Here is a 19,953-nt window from a genome sequence, read left to right as displayed (position 1 = left end):
TAAGGTGGTTAGACTTCTACCAACCCCTCAATTCAGCGGAGCCAACACAACCACAACTCGCATGCTGCAAAAGGCGATCTTCTTTGATTGCGTTAGCATCAGGAGCTTGTATTAGTGAACTGGGCTCTCTTAGACGGGGACGACACATCATGCAAACAGCTGACCATCAGTTGTTATTGTCCCCTGGCCCATCATTTCTGGCCAAGAATGAGAATCCTTTAAGAAGGAAATCTATTCTGATAAGAAAACTCAATTTAGCAGACAAAACATTATGCCCAGCTCAAGCACTTAAGGTTTACATAGATGTCACAGCAAACATCCCAGAAGGTCCCATTTTCCTACACCCTAGCCCAAATAAACCACTCTCTCTACAAGAGCTGAGAATAATTTTAATGTCCCTCATTAAAAAGGCAAATCCACACTCCTTTCCTAGGTCACATGATATTAGGAAAGTATGTTGTTGGCCTTCTTCAGAAATGTTTCTTTCGAAAAAGTCTCCAAATGTACAGGATAGTCATCAGAGACAATATTACTAAAACATTACTACCACAAGCTAGACAAAATTCGATTAACTGTGTATCAGTAGGTGGCATGGTTAGTCCTAACCCCATAGGCGCTACAGTAGAAAACCAGGGGTCTCCTTGACGGGTGGGTATGCTAACTATCGCTGGAGGAAGGTGCGACAAGACTGCAACCAAACCCAGCATGCTTAGGTATGTCACTGTAGAACTTCACCCTAAAACATAAGTTTGTGTTTAGTTTTTGTTCCTTATTACCAAAACCTGAGGGGTATTCGGAATAAAGAATGGGGTTTGAAACTTGTCGCTTGACCTCAGATCAGAAAAGTTTTTTCTTTGGGTTATGGGATTAAAATCTGAGAGCCTTTTTGTCACCTGTCAATTTCTTTGTAAAGCTCCTTGAGGATGAAACAAGTGACTATACTATCAAAAAACACGTTTTGATGTAGGAAAAACCTATTTTTGGTAGTCGCTATTGCGCCCTCAAAAACCTCCCAATTCCCTGATGAAAAGGCATGGGATTGGGGCGAAGGATCATCATGCATTGACCAACAGAAATTTACGGCTCCTTGGTCTTTTGTCGATAATATGGCAGACTGCACATGTGCTGTAATCACTTCCTCTTCTACCAGGTTTAGACGATGGAAACAACTGGGTACAGCTTCGCTGAAGATAAAAACTGCCTTCTATCTTTGAGTCTGCTCTGGTAGACCATGGAAGGTAACTCCTTGAGGACTCAACAGTGACAACCAAAAATATGTTTTTCCTACGTCAAAACCTGTTTATTAATTGAATGTATCTAGTTTAGCAGAATTTTAGCCTTATTCACATCAGAAAAAAATTCCTAGTTTCCAACACATGGAGATTTTACATCCAGTTCTGGGTGCAACTACTGATGTTTACAGCTACCTTCACGGGTACTGTACAAACAACATTGTTTTTGCAGTATTACTACCATAGTCCACAATTACTATATCAATATATAATTGAGTTATCAGTTTGTATTATTACAGTAATTACCATTACCAAATATAGTAAAACGGTGAATTCATCAAGAGAATAAGTTGAAACTGAGGTAGAAAAATAAACTACTGTATCATTATCAGTGACCATCCTAACCCATCATCGCAACATAATTCAGCAAACAGTCACTATTGTGATAGTGCTTTATTACACAAACACCAAAACTATATACTATCAGTGTAATATCTATATCCAGCTTACATTTTATCACATGATATAACCAATCAACAGTTACTATAATTATTAAATATAAATATTTACACAAAAATAATACCTGATGGCTTACATTTTATGCTAGGGGTTTGTGAGTGGTTGTATTTGAGAATTATTTGTATTTGTGAGAACTGGCAAACTCTTCTCTGAAACGTGACTCTCAAGTGATAAGACAGGATGATTTTTTGAAGGAATTTTTCTAGGAAAAAAAGTCTCATGATTGACAGCTATCCAAATGTTGTTGAATGGCTGACGAGATGCAACATCTCCTAATATTGGCTTTGAAAACTGACTTCACTCCCAGCAATGGTACCCTCTCTTGATAATCAGGCCAGTGAAAACAGGGATTTAGGCTGGACAGCTAGATGAACGGATGTAAAGTAAATTAAATGAAGGAAAAAATATTAATAGGTACAATTGGGGAAAAAGCCTGTAGTTGAAAAAGGTAGTAACAGTTAGAAGTTGGATAGCAGAGTCAGCAAAGTTATTAATATATGAAATGGGAGGCAGTAAGAATAACGAGTATAGACAGATAATTAGATGTGAAGCTGGAGAAAATAAATTCTCCCAAGTCGAACATCCTCTTGCCCATCACACTGCTTATTAGCCAAAGCATATGATAATGTAGTTCTCATGGAAGAGAGGATCATTCACCTTCTAAAACTCATTACCACAATTCACCTGGTGCAAATTTGTCCCTAAATCAACTGAGAGGAGAGCGAACAAAAAGTTGTCATAGACGTATCAAAGCCTGGTAAAAAGAGGCACCGGCCATCGATTTTCTCATCTTCCCCAGGCGAAAAGGACCTTGGCTCCAAATGAAGGCATACCAAACATGCCTAAGTAGCCTAAGCACTGAGGTAACTAGGGAAATACACCTTGCTCTTCAGGGACACTATAGGGGAGTCCAAGAATGACTCCAACCTGAAGGATGAGGCAACTCATTAAGAGTAGAAAGGGAAGGCCACTGCTGACAAACCTTTCCAACTGCTTGCCAAGAGGGAGCAAGCCAGGGTGAGAGGCAGAGAGAGATAGAGAAGCAAGCTCTCCACTGCTAAAGTCTACTCTGAGAAGTCTTGCCTTCTCAAAGGAACTGACTGCTGGCTCCTATCCCTCACCCCACCCAGGTATCCCCAGAACAAAGTCATTTGTTGGAAGGTACCAGACAACTAGTGGAACAGGCTGTGTACATAAATCCACAATCACTGCTCTGGAAGTTGGACAGTGTACACAGTCTTCCCCACTCTTTAAATAATTCCCAAGTACCAACCAGTACTGTGAAAGAGACCAAGAAGAAAACTGGGTATGACCTACAAATAATAGGAGGATGAAGCCTACTACATTTCTTTACCGGTTCCATAAAATCCTTTCCCAACTTCTCGCCATCCTCCAAATCTGTGGACCAGCCAGACAAGTATGGGACCAATCCGAATCTTCCTTGGAAGCCATACTGAAGGGAAATCATAAAGGATGACCCCTCAGAGAAGACTTTCAAAGACTAAGATGGAAGGAGAACACAATTAGAGAGACAGTATCCCCCTTAGAGATACTCTACTGTATAGTTCACACAAACAATCTACCCAGCAGGAAAAAGAATATAAGAGAGACTCATGATAAATGAACATGTTTCTCTACCATGCAGACCTGAAAATTTACACAAGGAACTCACACAAAAGAAAATAGGTTGTCACAGCTAGAGGAAATAAGTTCAATTAACCCTGGCATGCTGAACAGACCCAAACACAATAATACATAACAGCACATTTATAATTTGTTTTTAAATTATCCCCTTGACATACTGAACAACCACAAACACAGTTATAAAAACAACATGAAAATTCATTGTAATGTATTACTGACATACTAAACAAGCACAAATACAATACAGCAACCCCTCTAAAATTTCTACTCATACATCCAAGGTGACTAAATACTGTACACAAAAAGTGCAGAAAAAGAAATAATGGCTAGCTAGTCTAGGCTATGCTACCTCTAGACTAATAGATAATTCTATTGTAACCCTGGCTAGCCTATGAAATATACAATAACTAACGTCATCGTCATCACCTCAAATGCTGCATGAACAAAGGGCCTCTGTAAAATTCCACCATTCATTTTCTTTCCTGTGCTCTGTCTCCCACAAATCACTAATTATCTCCTGCCTCCTTACTCTCAGCTCTTATCCAAATAGGTCTAGGTCTTCCAACTCTTCTGGTGCCCTCAGGAGCCCAGCTGACCCTTGCAAAGGATATATCCAAGACATCTCCATCTCCTGTTCATTATTATCGCATCTACATATGAAACTCCCATAGCTTTTCTTACAGTATTGTTTCTATTTCTATCCTGCCATCTGACTCCACATATTCTTCATGCTTTGTTTTCATATCAACATAATCTTTTAGATACAATTTCACATCATACCATGATTTAAATTCCAACTCAAAAGAACATGTACTAGATACCATTATTCCTACAAAATATAGAGATTCAACCTAGCTCTTTCTTCATATAATGTTACTCCATCCCTTGGCGTGTACTCTGTCCTCATTATTTTTGTTTCTTAGATTTATTCTGAGCCCTATGTATGATGCATTCTATTAAGCAAGTTTTGTAAATCCTATGGTGTCTTGCTCAGTTAAAGAGCATTATCTGTATTGTCTGACTCTTTCTGAATTAACAGAACAAAAGCAATCAATTGGAAGATTATACAGGAAGCAAACCTATTAAAAATTATTACAGTATAATAGAAACTGATATATTAAATCCAATATACAACAAACTCTCTGTAAAGTTTAGAAAAGAAGTCCTACAAGGGAAAATATACTATGGAGACAATATATATCAGACATCAGCAAAACTCCTACACAAAAAAGTAGTATGGCAGAGGTTCAGGAAAATATATTGGAACATTTGAAAAATTACCAAGACGTTATATTAAAAAATGGAAACAAAATTTTTTATTCCCCCCTAGAGATAAGCAACATATTAGGAGAAAACTTGCCAACCTGCAGCAACAAAAATTGAGATGAGCACATGCACTGAGTAAAACCTAAAACTGAATCAAACCCACTTGAAATGAAAGAAAATATATACTGTATATTTCCGTGTATAAGACGAGGTAAAAAATTGTGGCATATTTTCATGAATTTATCTCATATCTGTAGTATAAGACGACTACTAAATTACAAAACCATCTGTATAGAGGCTAGCATTTGCAACAACAGGCATCTTATGAAATACTGGTTATGTAAAGATGATATAACAAACGCTGTTTTACTTACTGTATCCTTAGAAATTAAAATAGAAGTTGACTCTATATCATGTTTTTCCTACACGTTGCATAAAGGGAAACCATTGTTTTGTTTACATTTCATCGCCAATCACAAACAACCCCTAACAACAATACAATAATGTACAATAATTATCATTTGTATGATTGAACTGTTCTAAACAGTTACAAACAGCCTGAAGTATTAATGGCCATTTACCTAATCTAAATGTTATTACTACCATAATTACACTTCCATTACAATTTCTAAAAGGTTGCCGAAAGATAAAGGTTGCTGTGAGCACAACCATAACTCAATGTTTACATTTTCTCAGCTGGACTTGCATAGTTAAAAGATGATTTCATTGATATGGAATTATTCCTCGAATAGGCTATTTATTATGAAGATATCCCAATACTGTACTATATAAGGTAAAAGTGGTTTTATTACCTTTATTATCAGTTTATTTCATAATGTGAATCTTTTCATGTATGTTGGTGGTTATCACACCGATGCCGAGGCTAGCCTGCCGATAAACATCACTTAGAATTCAAGGTTTGATTTTTAGAATGGTAGTATAAGACCACCCCCAATTTTTAGGGGTGAACATTAGGATTAAAGGTTGTCTTATACGCAAAAATATACAGTATATTACGAAGAGAAAATTTAGCAAGGAAGCATTAAATTTTGCTTTTCCAAACTGCTCCTGTTAGAAATGATCAAACATCTAGTGCCATTAGTTAAATCATACATTTTAAAATTCTATAATAATTTGAGGCTCAGAAATTTTTCTGACGATTGGTGTAATGCTATAATTCTTCCTATTTCCAAACCAAGAAAAGAACGAAGTACTGTAATGTAAAAAAAATTACAGACCAATCTCTCTTAACATGTTGCTTATGCAAATTGTTAGAGGAATGGTTACTGCACAACTCTTACAGCCCATAGATACCTACCCAGTTTGGGTCACTGAGCAATACATCTACTATAGAGTCACTATCTCATCTGGAAGATCAAATCTGTAGAGGATTTGAATGCATAAAAATCACAATAGCTATTTGCTCTGCTATATATATACTGTAACACTTATGATACCACATGGAGATACTTAATATTAAAAATATAGCACAAAATATTATAATTGGTCACTTGCAAATTTTCATTAGAACTCTCTAAGAGACTGTGCCTTTGAGATATGAATCATGATACTTATTCAAATACTTTTCCACTTGAAAACAGAGTTCCAGAGGGAAATGTTCTTAGTAGCACCCTCTTCATGCTAACAATAAATGAATGACATCAGTAGTCAACTGCCAGTTGAAATAAAAAATATTTACATGGATGATTCTGATATATACTAAACAGTGTGTAACATAATACATGCTGAATATATATCAATAATGCTATAGTAAAATAAACTCAAGGGTCTCATCAGTAGGTTTCCAATTCTCCACAGAAAAAACAACGCTAGAAATGTTCTATAAAAATGCCAAGTGGAAAAAAAATTAAACAATGACAAAGATCAGACAATATGACAAAAGAAATTACTTTACACAAATATGGGAACGCAGAGACCAACCTTAAAGCTGCTGTACAAAACAACTGTCATGTCTATCCTAGATGTATAGTTCTGCCTCTGACACAACTTGAAAAAGTTTAGATCCAATTAATGATGAACAACTCAAAATATGCACTGGAGTTTTGGATCCATCCCCAAACTTTTCTAAGTCAAAACTGTTGAACCATCTCTAGCTCTTCATCATGACCTAGTAATAATGTAAAGTGCAGTAAAAATACAATCAAGTGATTCACCATCAAAAACTTTTTGAGCAATCACTCACCACCTTTTCTAATTCGAGCCAATAAACTGTTTGAGTCAGCAAATACTAATACAGACATAAAATTTCCTCTATTAATAGAGCTACCTCCTCCTTAGACTATGCATATGATGCAAACTTGTACACACTTACAATGCTTATCCAAAAACTATGCATATAGCCCAGACCATCAGCAAACAACATGCAGGAGAATATATAAGACAAAAGGTCTACACCATGCAATATACACTCCTCAGTCCAAATCTTCATTAGTCATAGAATTTGCAGTCATATCACCCACCATAACACCAATTTTCCTACCCCAATGATGCTTCTATTTTCAAAGCAGAATTATGTGCAACAGGATTAGCCATTAAAATTATTGAAGATACACCATCACAGAAGTATGAAATTTTTAGCAACTCCAGATGTGTTACAGAAACACTTCAAAAATTATAACCCAAAAATATCCTTGCAAAACAAATAAATTTTCATTTCATAAATTTTAATGGGGTAAAAATGTAGAAATATGTTGGACTCCTGCCCACATACGCATTAAAGGAAATGAAAAAGCCAATAAAGCAGCCAAACGGCCATAGCTCCAACTACTGTGACAAGATCAGTCACAGATATTCCTAATACTAATGATTATATATCATCTCTAGAACCCATTATAATAAATAATTGGCAGAATATGTGGACTAATGAAAATGACAGTAGCAAATTTGGACAAAATAAGCCTAATATTGGAATTTGGAATTCATCAAATCAATAGGCCAGGCATATACAAGTATTTTTGACACATCCTAGAACTGGTCATTCTCATTTGACCCACAGATATTTAAAGAATAGCCCACATGATTCAACTCTTATACGTACAGCCTGTACAGTAACATTTACAGTTTACCATTTTTTCTGTGAATTCCCAAAATATGATTGACAACAAACATCAAGTTTTAGGAACAAATCAGCTAAAAGAAATTTTGTGAAAATCTCCTTTTTCAATTAACCCAGTTATAAAATTTCTATTAAAAAGCTGTAATTTAAGAATAAAATTCAAACCTCCTCAATAATAATGACAAATTCTTTGGGCCAGCCCTGTGAGAGCTAAATAAATGAGCTCAGTAGTCTCTTTAAACTACTTAATAATAACAAAAACAATATTTCAAGAATGTCAACTTTCTATAGTCACTCTAAGCTAAACTTTCTCTATGAGAGGACCAGACAGCAGAGGTGAAATAACAATCTCCTGTAGTACCCACTATTTAGTGCAAATTCATCTGACAAGACCCCATCAACATTAACTCTGCATCTACTTTGTTCATGGGTAATTTCAATTAGCTTTACATATTTAACAGGAATGCCATACTAGTGCCTTACAAGCTGCCATAATATTGGTCTATGGATGCTGTCAAATGCCTTCTTTTAACAAACAAAAGCCATCACAAGACGATTTTTTAAATTCCATACACTGCTGCACAATATGTTTTGACACAAATATTTGAGCTGTGCAATACCTATCCCTCCTAAAATCAGCTTGCTCATAAGTACAATGCCTCCATAATTACCAATTCAGTCAGAATACCATCTTAAGTATCTTATAAAGACAGGTGTGTAGTAAATCCAAAATGACCAAAAAATATAACACCTTGGCCAGCACAATTTGTCATACAAGAACTCTGTTACAATAGCCTACCTTACAGAAACAAGTAACTATCATCAAACATATGACATCTAAAGGTTATGTATTATATGGGATGTATGTATAGTATAGTGAAAACCATTACACATGTATAAAAATAAAATGATAACATAACCAGATTACAAATAATGTTGAATAGCACTGCAAATAAAAGATTGATGCAAGTCCACTTCATGTTCACTAGACTTCCCTCTTATTTACATTCTCTATGCACAGTAGAGTACATACTGTTTACAGCTATATCACTGGCCAGTCATATGCACTGTATTGTGCATAGTGTACAATTTACCCTACGATAATAACTGAAAAACAACAATCATGCAATAAGACTACTTACACTTACAATAAAATGACATTCTCAATTATCCAATCAGCATGCTTACAATGCTCAGCTAGTTTGCCTAGCTGAGCAGAGCTATTTCTGTAAGAACATTTCTCATTCAAATAGGTGTCCAAGGCATTTTTAAAAAACAATATCTGGAAAATTTACACAGATCTTCTTAGAGAGTTAAAGATGTCTCAAGTCGTCATTATTTTCCTACATCAAATCGTCAACTTGGCAAAGAAAATACGGGTTTTGAAGTACGAAATTTCTATTTTTGGTAGCCACTGTGAGTCATTAAAGGAGTTACTCTTATGGTCCCACTGGTGGCTCCATAAGACAGACTGACAAATATCAAGAATTCTCTTATAGCTGGTCTAGGCCAGAATAGCTTGTCTGTTGATACAGTATATGTGGATTCAAAACAGAAGGCTCTTTATCCTGCTTTATAGCAACTACTCAGAAAACTGCAAATCACCCTTCTTTCACCGATGTGGCATACTGGCCACAGGTTATGCAACCCTTGCCACTACTCATCAGGTCTCTGAATTTGATAATGTAGCAGCTGCTTGTCCTCGAAGGAGCAAGTAAAAGAAATGGATAGGCGATGACACAGCATAGCTCCAGATATAAATATCCCAGCTACCAGTCCATGATAAAACCACATAAGACTTCACCTTTCCTCTTCTATTCAGGATTCCCTTAAGGGATTAACAATGAATACGGATGGGTAAAGAACTTATATGTGCGATAATTATATAACAATGAAGTGACTAACCTAACCATGTTGAGCTGGGATGCAGGATATCATGGGATCATGGGGGTCCTTGCTTTCCACTAAAAGGTCTATGAAGCCAAACTTACCATGTCACCTGCTGACACACAGTGCAGTTGAACCTCTTCAATCTCATGGCAGTAATGTTTAAGGAACACTATCTCTGATGACCACTCTGTAGTCTTGGAAACTTTTTCCAAAGAAATGTTTCTGAAGGAGGCCAGTGAGGTGCCCACATTCTGGATGCCATGCAACTTAGGGAAGGAGTGGGGTCCACCTTTTTAATTAGGGACACTAGGATAATTCTCAGCTCATGCAGTACGAATGGCTTCTTCATGGTAGGGTGTAAAAAAGAAGACTATTTAGGTAAACCTGGAGAGACTAGATTGGGCCTAATGTTTTATCTGTAATACTGAGCTCCTGTAGAAAAGATTTCCTCTTCAATGGGTCCACATTCTTGATCAGGAATGACAGGCCAGGGGAATCATTTGACTGCTAGGCATGCACTGTACACTTTCTTGTGTTTCTTCATATTGTTTTGGTGTTTATGTACAGTCTTTGCATAAATCAGTCACTGTCACCATAGGGCCTAAGAAAGTTAGTGACAACATCCAACCTAAAAGAAACTGGTTAGTACCACAACAGACATGATAAAAGAACTCATAGCAAAATGTGAAAATGGTGCCTGCACGTCTGATCTTACTAATGAGTTTTGTATGGCAAAATCTATGATCTTTACGATACTATAAAACTGATGCAATTAAAAAAGGTGATGTGGCTAAAGGATTGAAGTAGTTACAAAGCTAAGGTCACAAATACTTCAAGAAGTTAACAAATTATTTCTGATTTGGATCAATGAAAAACAGTAAGCCGGTGATAACATTTCTGGGGCCAGCAAGTTGCAAAAAAGCAAAGCAACTGCATGCTGACATCTTGAAAAACACTCTACCCTTTGAACAAATGCTGATACAGGTAGTGAAGTGTTCAAAACCAGCCACTGATGGCTTGAGAAATTTGAGATAAGTGGCATACACAGTGTGGTGAGTCATGGGGGAGTTACCAGTTTTGACAAAGATGTGCAGTTTTCTTGAACAATATCAACCAGACAAAGCTTTAATAAACCATGTTATAAGCCTCCTGAATGACAATGTTATGTCTAACTTCAGAAAGAGGGCACAAAGAGACAGAGAAGAGAAAGAACATCAGCAGCACAGTTACCTGCAATTTTTATGGAAGGAGACTTCACCTTCCTCACCACCTTCCACATATGCTACCAACTCTCCAAACTACAGGTAGTGTGGGAATAAATTAGCTTTTATTTCATCTACTTACTGAACCTAGTTTTTTTATGATTTATGCAAGCTAGGCTTTTAAACTCTGTGTTAAATGTATGTTAAAATGCTTTTACAAGTGTATTTTTTTGGGTCTGGAACAGATTAATCTAATTTACAATATTCCTGTGGGCAAATTTTTTTTTAGTATTCAAATGGATCAACACTCAAACGGCCTTCTGGAGTGAATTAAGTTCAAGTACCACATGTACCCCTAATTCAGTCTTGGCTTGGTCACAACTCCTATTTCCCTCACAGTGACTACAATATCCTATTAGCAGTCAACTGTGGTGTCATATTTTCAATATGGTTTTTGTACCATGACAAGCTTACAATCAATTTGCTATGAACTATAAGTCTGATAATAAACAATTACATATCATTTGATAAGTAATTGTTACATATCATTTGATATGTAATTGTTTACTATTAGACTTACACTTTCACTTGGGTAGCATCACCAATACATGATCTTCCCTAGATATTCAAAAAGCACTGTGCTTAGTGAAACTGGCAAGACAAAACTTCCTGTTTTTCTAATTGTGACAAGCCAATGACTACCATTACAGCACAATATGACTGTCACATTACTATTAAGTATACCAGACAAGCTGTAACCCTAGTTTGATAGGCAGAAGGCTACCAGTTGGTAAAGTAGCCCAGTATGAAAAGAGATATACATAAATACAATATAAAGTATGAAACAAAAATAAAGGAAAACAATTAGGATTAAAAGTATAGTAATAAACTATGAAATGAGACTCACAAAGGCTTGCTCAACAACAATAAATTTGCAACAAGTTTTAATTTCTGAATGTCCAATGATTCAACTACATTATTACGAAGATCATTCCATAATTTGGTAACAGCTGGCACAAAACATTAGGAACTGGTTGATATTGTAACACGACAAAAGAACAAAACAAGACTGTTTGAAATCTAGTTCTATGTGGTCTCTAAAGATCTGAATGCAACGGACAATCAAAATAACTAAAAATTTTATGAACCAAGTATAATGAGCTAACTGAATGACAATGCCAGATTAACATTAACATCTGGAAGAAGAAATGTAATAGAATTATTCTCCAACAACTTATCATGAAAGTTATCTGCTGAAGACCAAAGAGAGGAATAACAATCAGATTACCATAATAAATAGTTGAATCTGACTATTGAATTAACATTCTTAACTCTTATAATAAAACTATCTAAAGGGTTTATTCTTAATAAATATCATCACCACCACCACCTGCAATGCCACGTAACACAAAGGCCCTCTGTGAAATTCTGCCACTCCAGCCTTTCCACAAATCTCCATCTTTCCTTCTCACAATTCTCATCCAAGTTGGTCTGGGTCTCCTAATTCTTCTGGTATCTACAGAAGCCCAGCTCACACCACATACTATTCTCTAAGGATTGTGCAATATATCAGATATTATTTAATATACAGTACTGAATTCTAAAATTTTAATGACTGGATAAACTGAAAATGTCAGAGATTCTGGCATAAGTCCTTTTAATTTTTTTTTCAAATACTTGATACACATTGTGACTTAACCCTTAAACGCCGAGCCTCTATTTACAAAAGTGTCTGCCGTATGCCGGCGGGGTTTGGGAGTTAGCACCAAAGCGGAAAGAAAGTTTTTTTCAAAAAATCACAACACGCTTAGTTTTTAAGATTAAGAGTTCATTTTTGGCTCCTTTTTTTCTCATTGCCTGAAGTTTAGTCTGCAACCATCAGAAATGAAAAACAATATCATTATCATATATAAATATTGGAATATATGACAGCACAAAAAAAAATTTCATATACAGTAAACCCCCCGTATTCGCGGGGGATGCGTCCCACACCCCCCCGCGAATAGGTCAAATCCACGAATGCTTACAACGCCCCTCTAAAAACGCTTATACCTGTCTACCATGATGGGTCAAACACCAAAGTATGCCTAAAAATACCAGCCTACATCAAATATACATTAAACTATTACCTTATTACTGTATTAATCTTTAAAATGATACTAAAGTATTAATATAATTTCCAAGCCATCTTAAACATTTTATCATTACATTTATACGTACGTACTGTATGGCTTACAGCTGTAGGTGAAAATAATCCAGTCGCCCTACGTATTCAGCCACACATTTTCTTTCATAAAGTTATAAGCCGTCCCGTTTTCTTTTCAGGGAGAACCATTGGTATTTACGTATACAGTATGAAATTCACAAAAAGAGAGAGAGAAAAATTAAAAAAACGTATGCACATTTAAAAAAATTTAATACTACGTATATTTGTACCTGTCTACCATGAAAGGTCAACACCAAAGTACTGTAACCTAAAAATACCAGCCTACATCAAATATACATTAAACTATTACCTTATTACTGTATTAATCTTTGAAATGATACTATTAATATCATTCCCAAGTCATCTTAAACATTTTATCGTTACATTTATACGTATGTACTGTATGGCTTACAGCTGTAGGTGAAAATAATCCAGTCCCCCCTACGTATTCAGCCACACATTTTCTTTCATACAGTTATAAGCCGTCCCGTTTTCTTTTCGGGGGGAACATTGGTATTTACGTATACGTAATTCACAAAAAGAGAGAGACAAAAAATTAAAAAAAAATTTATGCACATTTTAAAAAATTTCATACTACTGTACTTATATATTAAGATTACTACATACGTAAATCACACAGGTACTCACCAGCGATGAATGTTGATTAAAGATGATGATGTTGAGTTAGCTGTACAGTGCGATGAATGACGATGAAGATACTGTATGATTGCACAGCAAAGCAGAGGAGTTACAACTCATCTGAGGGTGCCTCTTCACCTTCAGGAGGTGCTTCAGGAGGCACTTCTTCAGTTGATTTGGGAGGCACGACTTCAGGCAGTTGGGGAGGCACTTGTTCAGGCGATTCGAGAGGCACTACTTCAGGAGATTGGGGAGGCACTTCTTCAGGCGGTTCGAGAGGCACTACTTCGAGTGATTTGGGAGGCTTTGGAAGGGCCTTCTTCGTCCGTTTGATGAACATGGTGATAGGCAACCACTGTCGCTGCTTTTTCATGGTGGTGAGGGTTTGATTATAGGGCTCCCATGCTGAATCATGGATGTTTGAAAACTTTAAGGAGCGTTCCATAAAAGGATCCCATGTTGAAACATACTCCTGCATATCCTCAATCATTCTCTTCATGTGGGACAGATGTTCCAAAGTCAGGCCGCTCTCCTCTTCCTCCTGCTCCTCCCCTGAACCTGGTGTATCTTCTTCCTCACTGGCAGACTTCGTCAGCTCTTCCAAATCCTGGTCCGTCAGGGGGTCAGAGTGAGCATCAATAAGGGTGCCAATTTCATCCTCGGTGATGTCCTCGAAGCCTTCCCCACCTAGAATCCTCGCCAACTGGACAGCCTTATTAATGGCCGAATGTTGAATTTCTTCATGAGAGAAGCCCCTGTAATCATGAACACACTCCGGCCACAACTTGTTCCAGCATGCATTCAGGGTCTCCTTCTTCATGTCATTCAGTGATCGGCTGATGATGCTCAGACATGTGGCAATCGTGAATTTACGCCAATATTCTTTTAGCGTAAATTCACTGTCACTGTCCATTGCAGTTACAAGGTGCTGGAGGAGTTCCGGTATAGAGTGCCTTGAAGGCACGGATCACGCCCTGGTCCATAGGCTGGAGGAGAGAGGTGGTGTTGGGAGGGAGGAACTCAAGCTAGACTCCCTTGTAAGAAAGATCGAGAGGGTGGCCACCAGCATTATCCATAATCAGCAACACCTTGAACTCCATGGTCAAGTCGTTCAGGTATTGCCTAACTTGAGGGATGAAGCTCTGATGGAACCAGTACTCTGTGAGGACTTTGGTGATCCAGGCCTTAGGGTTATGCATCCAGAACACAGGAAGCAATGCCTTGTTCTTATTCTTGAGGGCCCTGGGGTTTGCAGCCTTGTAAATGAGGCCTGGTTTAAGCATGAAACCAGCTGCATTCCCACACATGATGAGGGTAACCTTATCCTTCTGGGCCTTGAATCCTGAGGCTTTAGCTTCGTCCTTCATAAGGTGTGTCCGGGAAGGCATCTTCTCCCAGAACAGGCCAGTCTCATCCATATTGAACACCTGTTCTGGATGGTAGCCCTTCTCCTCCATGATCTTCTTGAAGGCCTCCGGATATTTCGCGGCTGCTTCAGTGTCTGCAGATGCTGATTCCCCATGCAGAGTAACAGACTTTAGGTGGAACCGCTTTTGAAATCGGTGGAACCACCCCTTGCTGGCCTGGAAACCTTGAGGCGCTGATGATGGTAATGCTTGGGGCTCTTCCCCCTCTTCTTCTTCTGCTGGTTCATCAAAGCCTAAAAATTCTAATTCGCTTTCTTCAACGCCTTCCTCTGCCTGTACTCCGTCGTCGCCTTCCTTAGCAGTTGATAACTGCTGGTAGAGTTGTCGTGCTTTCTCGCGAATGATGTTGGAGTTGAGGGACACGTTTTTCTTCCAGCAGTCCTTTATCCAGATTGCCAGAGCAGATTCCATTTTCACGATTGTTTTATCCCACACTGTTGCAACTGTCTTTGCACTACTGAAGTAGCTCATACTCACAGACTTGCGTATCTCCGTCTCTTTCTTCTTGATATATCTCACTGTGCTCTCATTAACACTGAAGTGGCAGCCAACCGCGGCAAAACTTTTGCCCTCCTTTAACATGTCAAGAAGTTTCACCTTCTCCTCGAGTTTCATAACAGTCTTCTTTCTTTTAGACTCTTTGCCAGAAGGCTTTGAAGAACCAGGGCGTTTTTAGGAGGCATTTTAGGGCCGAATACCGCTGATGCACAAAGATAAAAAATCAAAACGGACAGACGCACGGTTTCACACGGTAAGATGCTGCGAACTATAAGCACAATCTGAAGAGGATGCCATGGAGTGATCTCCCAGAATTCCGTGTTCGCGAGTTGGTTGTGAATGTTCAGCCAATCAGCGCCAAGTGAACAGCCAATGAGCGCCAAGGAAAATGAATGGTGCTTCTGGATTGGCTGCTTTGCAGATGACAGCCAATAGTGTGTCGAGTATCACTGGTCCTGGGTACACAGCGTCCAGCATCGCGATTTCTTTGTATTTGCAGAGAGGTGGCTTGGGTGAAGCACTTTTAAGAAAAACAAATATATATTACTGAAATTTTGCTGTGTTGGCGTTAATAAATTACAGTACTGTAATATTTGAAAATTAGTAAATCATTTTTAACTTACAAAATGTACTTGCAGTAGTCATTAATATATACTTTACATACATGAAAATGCTACGTACCGCAGATGTAAACATACGTACCCTGCAGTATTCCTGTTGTCCTACGTATTTTAGATATGCTCTACATACTACCCGTAGTACTGTACTGTACTATGTATCATCCTAAAACACTTTTTGTATGTAATTTTTAAAAATCATCTTACAACAAAACATTGTATAAAATGTACGTACTGTATGTGCAGAAGATCAGTGTTAGTATATGTACGCGCAACCAGTAGTACCATGCGTATACCGTAGCGGCAAATTATCGGCAAATGACCCAATATAACCCGTTTTATTGCTATCTCACGTTTGTGTGTTTTGCGTGTACAGTACTATGGCCTAAAAATATTTTTTGAAATCGTGCATTAAGATGCCCTCTGAATGCTCTGCTTCTTCTAAGGCCTCTGACCTATAGCCTACAATTACTGTAATGACTGATGAGAAGAAAGTACTGCAGACATGATTGTTTTGTTAAGAGAGGGCAAAAGTCACGGAGAAGTAGCATGACATTAATTGCGGTCGCCCGCGTTGAGCATGAACAAGGTAAAATACTCATGCAGCCCTACTGTACCACCTTCGTTGCCATGTTCAAATACCTTAACATGACAGCGCCTCTCGTCATTCATCAAACTGCTGCACAACTAATTCATCATCATCATACTGCTGCACAACTAATTCATCATCATCATCATCATCTACAGCATACTGAAATCAACATTCATCACCAGTTACTACCCGTATGATTTAACTTTACTGTATTATTTATTATTATTAAGGTACCCAGTGTAGTATTACATAATATTATTATTTAATTTCTATTACTATTATATGTACAGTACTGTAGTACAGTATTATTATTGATTTACATGATTATTTAATGTTATTATACAATAAATATGAAAATACTGAATACTATTACTATACGAAAAAGAAAAAAAAAATCTGCATCCGCGAATATGGAGTTTTCCGCGAATATTTTTATAGATATGTTCCATGGAAAAACCTGCGAATGCGTGAGTTTCCCGCAAAATTTTTTTTAGATAGGTTCCATAGAAAAAAACCGCGAGTGGGTGAGTCCGCGAACCTTGAGAACGCGAATACGGGGAGTTTACTGTATAATTGTATACAAATCGTGCTGTGAGCAAAACAGTTAAAGCTAGTGAGCTATTTTTTTTTTTTGTATTGTACACTAAATTGCAATGATTTTGGTATATAACAAATTGTAAAATGATCAAAGCAACACAGAGAAAATATTATCACAAAATGATGCATGAATTCGTAATGCACAGATGTAAAAAAAGTTTTTTTCAAAAATTCACCATAAATCGAAATATTGTGCTAGAGACTTCCTGTTTGTTGCAAAATGAAGGTAAATGATTGAATATTACTAGAATGTAAGAGTTTTAGCTTACAATTGCATTTTTAAACCATTTCGGTTGAGTCAAAGTTGACCGAAGGTTGAAATTTCGGCACTAATCGTGATTTATATTAAAATATTTCAAAACTGATAAAAGCTACAATCATGAGTTATTTTTTGTTGTATTCTACATGAAATTGTGCACATTTTCATATAAATTATAAAACTTTATGTAACGGCTAATACAAAATGGTGCAAAAATTACGACAAAATGACTAAAGAAATTCTGAGATTTTCAGCAGAGTTAGCACGTGCAGAGGTAAGGAAAAAGTTTTTTTCAAAAATTCACCATAAATCGAAATATTGTGCTAGAGACTTCCTGTTCATTGCAAAATGAAGGTAAATGATTGAATATTACTAGAATGTAAGAGTTTTAGCTTACAATTGCATTTTTAAACCATTTCGGTTGAGTCAAAGTTGACCGAAGGTTGAAATTTTGGCACCTATCGTGATTTATATGAAAATATTTCAAAACTGATAAAAGCTACAACCATGAGTTATTTTTTCTTGTATTCTACATGAAATTGTGCACATTTTCATATAAATTATAAAACTTTATGTAACGGGTAATATAAAACGGTGCAAAAACTACAACAAATTGACGAAAGAATTTCTGAGATTTTCAGCAGAGTTAGCACGCACAGAGGTAAGGAAAAACTTTTTTCAAAAATTCACCAAAAATCAAAATATTGTGCTACAGACTTCTCGTTTGTTGCAAAATGAAGGTAAATGATTGAATATTACTAAAATGTAAGAGTTTTAGCTTACAATTGCATTTTTCGACCATTTTGGTCGAGTCAAAGTTAACCAAAGGTTGAAATTTTGGCTACCGTGATTTATATGAAAATATTTCAAAACTGATGAAAGCTACAACCATGAGTTATTTTTTGTTGTATTCTACATGAAATTGTGCACATTTTCATATATAAAACGTTATGTAACGGCTAATATAAAACGGTGCAAAAGCTGCAACAAATTGACTAAAGAATTTCTGAGATTTTCAGCGAGTTAGCGGGCGCAGACGTAAGGAAAAAGTTTTTTTAAAAATTCATCATAAATCGAAATATTGTGCTAGAGCCTTCTCGTTTGTTGCAAAATGAAGGTAAATGACTGAATATTACTAGAATGTAAGAGTTTTAGCTTACAATTGCATTTTTCAACCATTTCAGTCGAGTTAAAGTTGACTGAAGGTTGAAATTTTGGCACTTACTGTGATTTATATGAAAATATGTCAAAACTGATAAAAGCTACAACCATGAGTTATTTTTTGTTGTATTCTACATGAAATTGCACACATTTTCATATATAAAACGTTATGTAACAGCCAATATAAAATGGAGCAAAAACTACAACAAATTGACTAAAGAATTTCTGCGATTTTCAGCAGAGTTAGTGTGCGCAGACGTAAAGAAAAAGTTTTTTCAAAAATTCACCATAAATCGAAATATTGTGCTAGAGACTTCTCATTTGTTGCAAAATGAAGATAAATGATTGAATATTACTAAAATGTAAGATTTTTAGCTTACAATTGCATTTTTCAACCATTTCAGTAGAGTCAAAGTTGACTGAAGGTTGAAATTTTGGCACATCGTGATTTATATGAAAATATGTCAAAATTGATAAAAGCTACAACCATGAGTTACTTTTTGTTGTATTCTACAAGACACTGCGCACATTTTCATATATAAAACTTTATGTAACGGCTAATATAAAACTGTGCAAAAGTTACAACAAAGTGACTAAAGAATTTCTGAGATTGCAAGAGCCTGGCGCCGTCTCTTCCAAATACACGTGTGTTCGTGTGTTCATTGTCCATTGGAGTGGCAAGATGTTTGGCGTCTTCACAAACAGAAACATACATACAGTTTGATACAGAAGATTCGTTGGAACATTATGAGTACATGATTAGAATGCTTGCATGGCAATGCAAGTAGTGGTGATTGTACATACATCAAGACAACAATGGTTAAGGAGGAACAGACGGAAATATTGTATGGTTGAAATTGCGTTCCTTTAGAGAAAGAAAACAAGATGCTCTTGTTGTCTTGTCCACTCCGATGGATGACGAACACACAAACACACACGTGTTTGGAAGAGACGGCGTCAGGCTCTTACAAGATTTTCAGCAGAGTTAGCACGGACGTAAGGAAAAGGTTTTTTAAAAAATTCACCATAAATCGAAATATTGTGCTAGAGACTTCTTGTTTGTTGCAAAATTAAGGTAAATGATTGAATATTACTAGAATGTAAGAGTTTTAGCTTACAATTGCATTT

General features: G+C 36.7%; 1 protein-coding gene across 5 annotated transcripts in view; it reads right to left on the bottom strand.

The window, feature by feature from the left end:
• The window catches only part of LOC136843775 (MTRF1L release factor glutamine methyltransferase-like), a 171,081-nt gene that overhangs the window by 13,918 nt on the left and 137,210 nt on the right, over nucleotides 1-19,953 (bottom strand). The window contains exon 7 of one of the 5 annotated variants that reach the window (XR_010854672.1): nucleotides 5,980-6,042. The exons of 2 other annotated variants lie outside the window; for them this stretch is intronic. Coding sequence is in view for 2 of the 3 variants with exons in the window: in XM_067112483.1 (XP_066968584.1) it covers nucleotides 12,680-12,698 (19 nt within the window). In the remaining variant the exon portion in view is untranslated. Of the gene's footprint in view, nucleotides 1-5,979; nucleotides 6,043-6,652; nucleotides 6,790-12,528; nucleotides 12,699-19,953 lie in introns of those variants that run through there. 2 more of the 5 variants (XM_067112484.1, XM_067112483.1) reach the window with 2 other exon arrangements.

Source organism: Macrobrachium rosenbergii, chromosome 12, assembly GCF_040412425.1.
Source record: "Macrobrachium rosenbergii isolate ZJJX-2024 chromosome 12, ASM4041242v1, whole genome shotgun sequence".
Classification (NCBI taxonomy): domain Eukaryota; kingdom Metazoa; phylum Arthropoda; class Malacostraca; order Decapoda; family Palaemonidae; genus Macrobrachium; species Macrobrachium rosenbergii.
Note: the sequence above shows the minus strand (reverse complement) of the source record. Positions and strands in the feature narration are given on the sequence as shown.